Source organism: Cryptomeria japonica, chromosome 1 (genome assembly GCF_030272615.1).
Source record: "Cryptomeria japonica chromosome 1, Sugi_1.0, whole genome shotgun sequence".
NCBI classification, from domain to species: domain Eukaryota; kingdom Viridiplantae; phylum Streptophyta; class Pinopsida; order Cupressales; family Cupressaceae; genus Cryptomeria; species Cryptomeria japonica.
This window is the reverse complement of record NC_081405.1, coordinates 711,459,703-711,471,914: the sequence shown is the minus strand read 5'-3', so window position 1 is coordinate 711,471,914 and position 12,212 is coordinate 711,459,703. Positions and strand designations below refer to the sequence as shown.

The 12,212-nt window shown below is 32.6% G+C and overlaps 1 protein-coding gene across 1 annotated transcript in view; it reads left to right on the top strand.

Annotated features, from left to right (window-relative positions):
* The first annotated feature begins 406 nt into the window (after window positions 1-406).
* The window catches only part of LOC131062532 (uncharacterized), a 53,880-nt gene continuing 42,074 nt past the window's right edge, over window positions 407-12,212 (top strand). The window contains exons 1-5 of the mRNA XM_057996226.2: window positions 407-907; window positions 3,333-3,647; window positions 5,068-5,197; window positions 5,328-5,430; window positions 10,131-10,254. Coding sequence (XP_057852209.1) covers window positions 3,498-3,647; window positions 5,068-5,197; window positions 5,328-5,430; window positions 10,131-10,254 — 507 coding nt within the window. The 5' untranslated portion in view covers window positions 407-907; window positions 3,333-3,497. The remainder of the gene's footprint in view (window positions 908-3,332; window positions 3,648-5,067; window positions 5,198-5,327; window positions 5,431-10,130; window positions 10,255-12,212) is intronic.

Below are 12,212 nucleotides of genomic sequence, written 5' to 3'. Positions count from 1 at the left end.
TCTATCTAAAAACATGAAAAATGTCACTATTTACTCTATAATTCCTATACTTTTTTAATTTTATCTAATTCTAAAATCCATCCTATTTTTTCAAATTTTATTTTTTTATTCTTTAAAATTATAAAATATCTCAACTAATTAAAACATAAACAATCATATAAAAACATATATTAACCCAATAATTAATAATACATCTCTAAATCAAATAATAATAATAAATATCAACATACATATATTTATACCAACCAAAAACACACAATAAAAATTTCAAAATTGATGAGCTTCTTCTCCCCTTTCATAAAACCAAAGTCCCATCCTTTCTCCTATTCAAAATTAAAATAAATAAATATCTCTAATTATAAAAAAGCCCTAAATAATCCCCTCACCCACCTTAAGTTTCCCTTCTTCAAAATTTTTATAATTCATAACTCACATCAGCTCGCATTGAAAACAATACAAAATCGTATACTTCTACTCCATACTTCTCCAACCGTATATACATCCGTCCCAGCGGCAAAAACACAAGGCCACCCTCCGTATCCGTTTACTTACGCGACCGTATAATACAAATCCGTAGCTTCTGATGACAATGGTGGCATCGAGGTCTGCACGGGTTACAGCATTTTGGCAAATTTGAGGGTTTTGCTTATACAAAACCCTCATTCTTCACCACCGTTGTCCATCCTTTTCCAGATTTCTCTCCTTTCTTCACCAATTAATGGACTCAAACTCGCGCGACAATTTTTTCAGTTCGTTTTAAGCCGCGAACTGTTAAATTTGGCGGAGTATTCGTTGGAAAACACTAATTTCGAAGGTTTAAACCTTTTTTTACTAACCTGGAGCTATAATTCAAGCTTTTGGTGCCTTTGCGAAGCCGCTTCAATCATGACGACGTATTGTTTTAGAGGTATTTCGATTTTTCTGAGTCATTTTAAAAAATTTTAAAATTTGGTCGATTCCGCGCTTTCAGCATGTAAACCATACGTTGTGAGTAGTTTCGCAAGTTGTATGATTCGCAATGTCGTAGCTTTAAAATTTTCTCGTGCTTTGGAAGCCCTAAATTTTTTTAAATCAAGAAGAAAATGATTTGTTTATGTGATTTAAACTTCGAAATGCTAACTACGAGTGCTCTCGCCAGTTTCAGAATTCGTGTTTGAACGTTTTAATTATGATTTTTTTGTCGTGCTTGTTCATGTCTATGGAAGCCCTAGTTTTTATTTTTTAAATTTTTTTTAAGTTTTAAAAATTGATTTGATATTTTGCTTCAAGCTTCGAAATATTAAGTAAGTCTGCTTTCGCGAGCTCTACAATTCGTATTCTAACGTTGTTGTTGGGAGATTTTGCAGAGTTTAGGAAGCCCTAGAAATAAACATGTTTTGTACGTAAAAAATGTGAATACGTCGTTTAGATTTGTTATTGCTAAATGATAGAGTTTTCCGAGTGTGTTATTAAGCTAGGGCTCGAGAGTGTTTATGTTTTGTATTATTTTGGTATCGTTTTTTAGTTTTGCAGGGTTTGCGAATGTTGTCAACCTGCCGCTAGCTAAAAGATATATTACATGTCTCCGACTTAAGGATATTTTTCAATGCTGGAATTTGTGCACGTCCAGTTTAGGTCCTGCTGTGAAGTACACGTGAGATGCAATTTTAGTTGCTTTTCGAGTAGGCGTGCAGTAGAATGCAATATTGTTACTGTTTTCTGAAGCTGCAAATTGCACGTGAGTACATCGTAGAATGCAATATTTTTATGGCCTTTTGAGGCAGAAAACTGTTTGTGGGACATGACAACTGTAATTTAGAAATTACGAACAAAGAGAGTCTTTTGTGCTTCGAGTACATTATATGCTATCTATAGTCATAGGTTTGAGTATTTATGTTGTGATCCAATGTTCTTTAAAAAATACGAACATTGTTTTGTGTTGATTTTGAAGTTAGAATAACTTCAGTCCAGTGTTTTACTGAATGGTTTTAGGGGCATCACCTATCTGACGTTGATGTTGAATGTTACAACTTACAAGTATTGGAATTAAGGGTCTACTGAATGCTTCCAATGTCATTTTGTGTCAATCTTGAATGTTAAAATTGTTGGAATCCAATGTTTACTAAAAGCTTCTAAGATCGTATTATGCTAACTTGATTGTTAAAAGTTGAAATTATTTGAATTGAGTGTTAACTGGAAACTTTGAGCATTATATTCTTCCATGTTGGATATTAAAATTATTAGATTCCAGTGTTTACTGAAAACTTCAAAGGCCATCTTGAGTCAGTGTTGAATAACGAAGTGTTGGAAATTGGAATACAGTGTTTTCTAAAAGCTTCTAAGTCCATCTTGTGTTGACATTGAATGTTAAAAATGTTGGAAGAGTGTTTTCTGAAAACATCAAATGTCATCTCTTGCCAATGATGAATGTTAAAATTCATCATCAATGATGAATGTTAAAAGCCATCTCGTGTCAATGTTGTATTGCAGTGTTTAGTGTCAGTGGTCTATGTTAAAATTATTGGAATCCAGTGTTTACTGAAAGCTTCTATAGCCATTTTTTGTTGATGTTGAATGTTAAAATTGTTGGGACGTGTTTTCTTAAAGTTTCCATTGTCATCTTTTGCTGTTGTTGGATGTTAAAATCTTTGGAATCCAGTGCTTAATAAACTCTTCTAAAGGTATCTTATATCCATGTTGAATGTAAGAAATTAAAATTGTTGGAATCTGGTGTTTATTGAAAATAATTTGCCCATCTTTTGGTGATGTTGAATAATAAATTTTTTGGAATCCAATGTTTACTGAAAACTTTCAAAGCCATCCTTTGTCTTGAGCCTAACTATTCTTGTTGGAATCCAGTGCTCCTGCTCCCTGAAATCTCTCAAGGCTATCTTGTGTTGATATTGGATGTTAATATCATAAATTATATATGATTGATTGCATATCCTGAGGCTGAATGAAAGATGTTACATTGACCTGTTTACTAAAGCTAACTTGATTGATAGAGTGGTGGACTTTAATTTTTAGGCTTTTAGCATTCTTTGGGCATAGATAGAAAGGGGGGCTGATGAAGTGCTGCTGCAATTTTCTGCTACAAGTGCTGACTCAATGAACTTTTGTGCTCAAATATATTATATTGGCATAGCATATTGATTAGGGGGAAGCTTGGTTTTCTGGCATCATTTGTACAAAAAGATAGTTATTGCTAAACATTTTACACAATAAGACTTCAATTGATAATGCTACATGTAAGAGTAATCTTGCTCAACATTAAAATTTACACAATAAGACTTCAATTGATAATGCTACCTGTAAGAGTAATCTTGCTTAACATTAAAATTTTCATCTTGCAGGTTCTTTTACCAAGTATCAACTCATGCTTTCCATGGTCGGACAGTTTGTATGAATGTGTGAATAAATTTTGTGTGATTAACAAGTTAGGAGCCTAATTTAATAGATGGTGTACTGTTGAAGTGGAAATCATCTGGCGAGGATTGGGTATTGGGAAATGAGCGGACATGAGTAGGGCATCAATTAGGCCTCGTCCAGTCGACATTTTTAGGAAACTTCCTATATTAAAATCAGTCAAGGACCTTGAAGATGATGAGAGTGCTGGAACTCGAGCTTCTCAACTTGTCCGCCTTACATTGGAGAATGAAAACGATGTGGTAAGTGCTTTCTGAGATTGTTATTAATAGCTGAACTTGTTTCATATATCCCTTTCACTTGCATGAATGCCTGAATTGTGTTTTTCTTTACAATGATATTATTTTTTATTAGGTTTTCAGTAAGGCTATTTGAAGCTTTGACTTAATTTTAAAGTGTTCTGCTGGGATCTGTTTGTCATGCCCTTAACATTTCTATACATGTTACACATGGGTAATGTATCCCCTCATATTTGAACTGCTGTGAATGACCCAGTGAGGGCTGGCAAATGTTTGCCCCTATCTATGAATGTTCAGGGGATGATCAGGGGATATCCTGGGGATGTTTTGACTGCTGAGGGATACATCCAGATTTTTTATTTCAAGGGGTTTTGTCCAAACTTCTGTTGGGTGTCTGCCTTAAAATACAAAAAACTGCAGAAAACTTTGCCGAGGGACACATCCAGATTCTCTAATCCAAGGGTTTTTTTCCAAACTTCTGCTAGGGTGCCTGCTTCAAAATACAAAAAAGTGTAGAAAATTAATTCTTTTACCTTGTAGTTACTAATGACCTCTGCTCTGCTGTCCTTGCATGCAAACAATGAAACATTAACTCACCAACCCAACAAAATTATGGAAAACTAGATAATCATGAGTTATATGTTGCATTGTGTCATTTAAATTCTATTTTATTGTGAACCTGTGAGTCATAATCGAACTTAAAAAGCACATATTCTTCCTATTGAGTATTTTCAATGTTCTGGAATGCATTTTGAATTCCATCTCCTGCAATTGGCGGGGTAGCGTCAAGCTTGTCCAAGTGCAACCTGTCCTTAAAACTTGATTTGAAATCATCTTTCTTTTCAGTTTTTGGAATGTGTTGATTGCCACATTGAGTCTGATCATGATGGTCTCTAAGATTTCTTTTGCTCCAATTGAAGCTGATGTGGAGAATAGAGTAATCATCATCAAGACTTGTGGATTTCCTTCCCTCCAAAGAAAACAAAGAAATATAGTATAAGATTTAATTTAAAGATCCCATCAGTAGATGTTGTGGTTATTCACTCTTTTTTTTTCCTTTTTCATGGTTGCAGTGGGCCATGGAACAGTAATGTTTTTTTTTTCTCCCATGTAAATTCTTCTTGCAACCCAATTCATGAAGATACAAAATTGTTTAAGATGTGGGATGCCATAGAATGAACTTCAGTATACCTATTACGCTTTTGCAGTACTGATTTTAATTTTTTTTATTGAAAACCTCCTCTTTTCAAGTTACCTCTGCTTTTATTCTCTTTTAGTTTTTTAGGTATAGAATATAACTGATTTCTGTTGGTTTATCATTAAATATCTGCCTAAATATGTTATCTGTCCTTTTGTGATCTTCTTACATATTGTCAAAAGAATAGTGTGACTCTAGTATAACTTTTTGAATTGAATTGCACAGGTACATGCAATTCCTGTCAGGAAAAATTCTGATGATATACCTACACCACAGTTTGTTGTTGTGGAATCATATGAAAGAGATTATGAACGAACATTTATGCAGCCTACAACTTATTTGCGTGGAGGGGGAAGTAGGTTCCATATTTTTTCTTTATTCCACTTGTAGAGCAAATTACAATATTTTTTTTTTAATTATCAGCTTATTTGAATTGATTCTTTAAGAAAATTGAAACAGTTAAGAATTTTTTTTTTAACTTGCAGACAGGGCAGAAAATTCAGACATCGTTGAATATGATCTGGATGATGAAGATGATGACTGGATGCAAGAATTCAACAAAGAGAAGAAAATGCTCTCACCTGATAAGTATGCAATCAATGCAGTTCTAATATTATATTTTTCCCAGTAACTTTGTATCTTTAAGTATTAATGTATGAGATTTAGTTATGCAATGGTCAGGGTATAGAGTAATTTGCTGGCAAGGGCATTACAATTTTGAGTCCTTCCTCTCGTTATGTGTACCATTTCATAAAACTCATGTTCGAATGTGATGAATATGCTCACATATCTTATAAGCTATATAATTTACCGTACTAGGCTTGATTGGTAAACAAGAATTTCTAGTGTGTGATTATTCATTATTTTCTAGGAGTGAACTATGACATATTTTGATTGATTGTTAACACTAATATGGATTGTTTCATTAAACACATAGTTGGAAAACTCGGACTTGCCACAGACTCAGCAGCCCAAAAATTGGACTTATACTTGGTCTCGGTAAAAACTTGGGAAAGGACTCGACAAAAAAGAAAACCGTAGTTTTACAAAAAAAACAAAAAGAAATTAATGCATTTAGAGATCATAAGATGAATCATTACACGTCATATGATCTCCAAACACTCAATATTTTAAATTTTATCATTCATACTCAGTTTCAAACTTTAAAATGTATAACAGCAGCATATGTTTATAAATGTTTACAAACTTACACATAATAATATGTTTAAATGTGAAACAGCAAACTAAACAACAATAACAAATGACAAAAATGAGGAAAAGTGAAAAAAAAACATGTTTTAACTGTCACTGGGCATTCTCAGCAAATGGCGAGAGTCCTTCATCAGGACTCAAGAGTCCCGACGTCAAACTCGCGCGAGTCCTCAGAAAAAACTCGGGAGCCTTTGGCTTGGACTCTCCCGGACTCTGCTCACGAGACCGTGGTAAGTCGACTCGGCTGCCAATGGACTTGCGAGTTTGCGGTGAGTCTGTAGAGTCTTCCAACTATGATTAAACACATGATGAAATTCCTCACTTTTGTGATGGAAGGGGTTTGGAACATATTCTTTATAGAATGATTTCATTTGAAATGATATTTGTATGTTGGATAGATTGCTAGACTCATTGGTGGATTTATACGTTGCAGTGGTCTTTTTGCTTGAATTTAAGGGAGCATGGCCAATAGATGCTGATCTAGGTTGATATGTTGCTAAGAACTCTATTAGAAATTAATGAGAGAAGATTTAAAGTTACAAGCAATATTATATTGTATGTCATATGGATGCATGGTTATTCAAGATTATCAAATCTAAGCATGCTACTATCAAGAAATGAGTTTTAAAACACTAAAGGCTTGTGCATCATGTTTTGTTGATGAGCTCTTAGTGATTTTGACCATGGATTGAAAACCTTGTGAGTACTTGCCGAGTTGCCAAGTACTCGTGAATTTTTCAGCTTCGAGAGTACTCTATAGTTTAGCTCGTGAGTCTTTGCAGGCGAGTTGCAAAGGAAAAATCGCTGGATTTAAGAAGAAAACTTGTTGGTTTCCACACATTTTTGAGATGAAAAATTGTGATGCGGGATTGAAACATGCCAATGTGGGTTTCATCGCGTTGGGGCAGGTTAATATGCGAGTTAAAACGAGTCAGGGCAGGTTAAAATGCGGGTTAAAATGTGTACTTGATAAGGAGTTTTTCTATAAAAATTTAAAATCTTGCATTCGCCCCTCCAATAAACCTTGGTTTTTATCGAGTCTTTGCCAAGTCAAAAATTCTAGGCTTGCCAAGTACTCTCTAGTCTACGTACTATGATTTTGACAACTAGAAATGGAAACTTGTGACTTTTGCTAGAATATTGTAATGGGTAATATCTAATGTTTGAATAAGTAAGAGCATGATGGAAGAGTAGATTGATTAACTTGGTTATTAGTTTGCTTCTTTAACTCAAATCTTTTACCTCATGATCAAGTCATTTTTCTCCTTTCATGGACACAATCAACTTTACAAAATTGCCGGTCTGGTGCTCAGACATGGATTTCCAAATTTTTGCTTTTGATATACCAATATGCCTAAGTTCCCCAATTGAGTACGGGTATAGGTGCGGGTATGTGGATATGGTATGTCGGTATGACATAAATTTTTTAGAGGATTGGGTATTTTTGGATACACCCGTACAAAAAAATAAGAACCATAAATATATACATTAAAAATCAAATATATTTATTATATATTAAAAATAAATATATATCTTATAATTTAAATATAAATATATTGATATTTAATATTTTATAGTTTAATTACTAAACTATTTTAAACTATAAATTTTCAAAACTATGATTTCACATACAATTTAATATTTAATAAATAATAAACATGAATTAAACTTCATATTGTGGACACCAAAGATTGTCCTAACCCAATTAAATAAATATTAATTATTTATTTAATTATTTTATCATTATTTCTTCCATTAATTAAATAAATAAATTAATATTAGCTTTTTTCACTATTAATTAGATAAATATTTTTATTTTTAATTAATTCATTAGCCTCTTCCACTATTTTTTTTTTAATTCGCTTAGACTTTTTTTTCTAATTCGCTTAGCCTTTTTTTTCTAAATTAAATAAATATTTATTATTTATTTAATCCCACCTCTTTTTTAAATTAAATAAATATTTTTATTTATTTAATCTAGCCCCTTTTCTTCTATTAATTAAATAAATACTTCTATTTATTTAATTAATTCATTTACCTTTTTCTCTTTAATTTTAACCCTTTAACTTGTTCACATGGATCATAATCTAAATTCATAGGCATGTGACAAGTGTCAAATTCCTCTTCATTTACTTTGTCTTTTCTCCAAGGCTCACATTCATTGAATCTAAAAGTCAACTCTTTGCTTAATCATATCCCTCCATTTCAAATTAACCTCTTAATCCTGTTCACTCTTATCTTTTACCTTTTCCACCTTTTAGTCTCCTCCCCTCATCTTTACCTACCCTTCAATCTGATTCTCTTTTCTTTAATGCAATCTTGGCCATTCATCCTTTAACCTCGTAATCTAAGCTCTTGATTCTCTCTGAGATTTCTATAAAAGAGGGTTCTTCTCTTTCATTTGGATATCAACATCAAGCAATCATTAGAGCACCTACATTCTTGCCAAAATCATTCTAGGATCATACATCATCACACCATCCTTGCATCATAGCTTACCTCATCAAGCAACCACACTCTATTCTTTCATGACCTCTTGTGCAAAGTGCTATATAGTTGAGACTTGAGAGCAACCATCATCAATACAAGATCTTGGAGGATAGGAGAACAATGGAGACAAGCCTACAATGTGTGTGAAGGTATAATGTTTATTGTTTTATTTGCATGCATGGTAATTCTCTATTGATTGTTTGTTGAATTAATTTGTAGATCTAGGTTAGTGGCTGGATCATTAGGGTTAATAAATAGGTACAAATTCAGCATTCACGCATATATATTATATATTTATATAACAATTAATAATACAATATTAATAATTAATTATAAAACTATCTAAATATTGTTACATTCACAATATTAATAAATATTATTAAAATTTCTGAATATTAATTCATTTCAATAGTTGGCAACTCACCTGCATCTTAAACGAGATGAGATGGAGGCATGAAACCATTTACGTAGGTTGAGTGGCCCCTGTTCTAGCTTCCGACGAGTTCCTGTGAAGGGATTGGATCTTCAATCGGGACAACAACAGCATACTCTACTGTAGGATCGGGAGCTCAAACTGCTTCCAAAATCGTTTGCACACAACACAGATTGAGTCTGAGAAAACCGATTGGCAGAGGGAATCGGAAAAAGATCCATATGCAAAACTAGGTGACATTGATCCATATCCATCTGGGGCTATCAAACAAGTAAAGGCAGTTTATTCTGAACCCTACATGATTCTATGCCGATTCCAATTCTGATTCTAGGACATTTCATACCTAAAATTAACCTACTTTTTCAATGATTTGGCAACTTAGCTATATGCGTATAAAGATGGTACTATTTTATTGTAAAGTGTTATTAAATGTGTATAAAGATGGCACTTTTTCCTTGTAAAGTGGTTGAAGCCTAAAGTATATCTTAAATACAATGGGACACCCTTTCCAAATGTCCTAAATGATAATGGAACCCTGCTTTCACATCTTGAAGTTTGAACACATTAAGACTATCACATGAGATGGAATATCTCATCTGGCTATATGTCATGAAATCGCTGTGAAGCAAATGCCATGAAAAAGAGTTTAAATTTGTCAATAATGATATAATACTCATACAGATTGAAATATCACTAAACAGGAAAAACTTTTAAAGAATAACATGATATTGCATGAAATGGTTCCATCAGCTGGAATTTGGCTGAAGTATCTTGAGTCCAAAATTCTACTGTAAATGACCAGAGTTTTAAGTCAAATATTCAAAATCGCACCTAGGTATTGTTTCTGCTAAGTTGATTTAAGTGAATAACTTAATCTGCACTTGATGGCTAGTTCCAGGTCAATTACTTGTAAATTTGGAGCACCATGACTTGTTCAAAATGAACATGCTGTTTCCATGGTGGGAATGCATTGGTGGCTCCTTAAAACTTCAGAGTAGCCATTAGTTGCCTTAAATCCTTTGTATGGTGGTTATCTTAAATGTTTTGAATGCTTCTATCTGGTACATGAACTGTGGTCTTGTAGACTGAGTATGCTATTTTGTGATTTCCTATGTGTTTTTATAACAATAAAGGACTTTTGCTTTTGATGTAGGTTTGAGAACATGCTGTACAAGCTTGAAATTTTGGATCACAAGGCTCGTGAACGGGCAGTAGGTTCAGGAGCAACATTTGGTCAAACAATACCTGTTCTTCTTCAGCATGACACAGCAGTTGAGGTGAATGGGTGAATTAGTATAGCCTGCCATATGTTCTTGATTGAATATAAAAAATTCCTTGCTCCTTTTTGAAATTTATTTTATCATTGAAATGACAGTAGATTTTTGCAGATATATTTCTTATTACTTTTAAAAAGTGGTTTATAATTAATATCTGGAAATTACCTGAACTATTAATTGTGATGTCTAAAGGTTGTTCATATCAAAATAATTCCTTCTCGTAATTTTTTTTTTCCTTCTAAAAATTTATCTTATCTTGTAATGGCAGTTGATTTTTCACTATTGCTCTTTCTTAAGCATATATTTTTTTTTAATTGAATATTTCTATAATATTTCCTTTTTCACACAATTTTACATAGCAGAGAGAATACTTTTCAAAATTGTTTCTGCTTCTTCCATTAAATATCATACAAGCTAATCTCTATTCTTTCTTGGGCCCTGAGAAGGTCTACTCTGTCACGTTGATCCATAATTGCCTATTTGAAAAATAAAAACAGTTCAATAAACCTCCAAGAATCTTCTAATGGTTCCAATTATTTTAACTTACCATTTGCAGCAAAAACAACTAAAACTTGTATTAAATAGAATGTACAATTCTGATCTCTCTTTTCATAACAAAGCATGTACAGAATGTATTAAACAGAAATACAAGATAACATGCATCTACATAGAAAACAAATATTTTATATGGAGAAACCTGTGTTTCTCTGGGTTTTGGGGATTGCATTTTTTTTCCTCTGGATTTTGGGGGTTGCATTTTTCTTCCTCTGGATTTTGGGGATGGCAGTTGAATGACTCTTAAAAAATAAATATTTTGAAAAATCAAGTATAAAAACCTTTGTTACACTAAGTTTCCAGAACAGGGACAGCAAGAAATGGCAGGGTGTGTTTCCAGTAGAGTAGGGGAGACAAGGCCTTTTTTAAAGGAACATCATTCTAAAAATATAGGATTTCAATTATTCATATATAAGCATTCATCATATATGTTATAGAACTCTAATATTGAACATTAGAGTGGAATTGAGAATTCACTTAAGTTGATGTACAAATTAACAAGTATTCAATGTGAGTGTTTCTAGATTTTAATTGTGTGATAATTTTTACCATCAACATTTTGGATCACACTCTGTCATCCATCATCAGGATGTAAAGCAAGAGAGTAGAATAAAAAGTGGTAAAATAGCAGACTACACCCAGATAAATAGAGGAAGGAATAGAAGAGGGCATGGGAAACAACAGACTAAAGATAGATAAAAGAAAATGAGAATAATATCATACTCAGAGTAAGAATATGAATATAAATGTAAACATGCTAACCGGATATATGAATATTGCAATGAAAATACAAGGAAAAGAAAAAACTATATTTGAGAAACTATGAAATTAAGAAACAAACAAGTATGAAAATGGAAAAATAGAGTACACATAAGTATGGATGAAGAAACAAGGTGGATATGAAAATATGAATGTTTAACAAACAACAAAATGTAAGGAATTATGTATATGAGAGAAAACTATTAAGTGCATAATTATGAGCAAAGTGCAAAAATATTTATATGTATTTTTTATATTGTTTTGGTATAAAAAAATGAAAATTAAGTTGAAAGATAAAATATCGAAATCATGAATATATTGAATAATAAGAACTGTGTGTATGTGGATATATATATGTATGTATTTATGTATGTATGTATTTATCTATATGTATATATATATAAATACATATATACAAGAGAATGCAAGGATGCATGTGTGAAATAATAGGGAGAATGGACAAGGCAATGACACAGGCACATAGGGAGGATAGGAGAGAAAGGAGAGATGCCAAGGGGCACTCTATGGGGATAACTAACAATTTGGGGAAAGGGGTAAAAAAAAAAAATCAATGGCCAAGAACAAGAACCACAAACCATGAACAATGAGATCTAATAAGAATGAGAGAGGATAGCGAGGGCTAG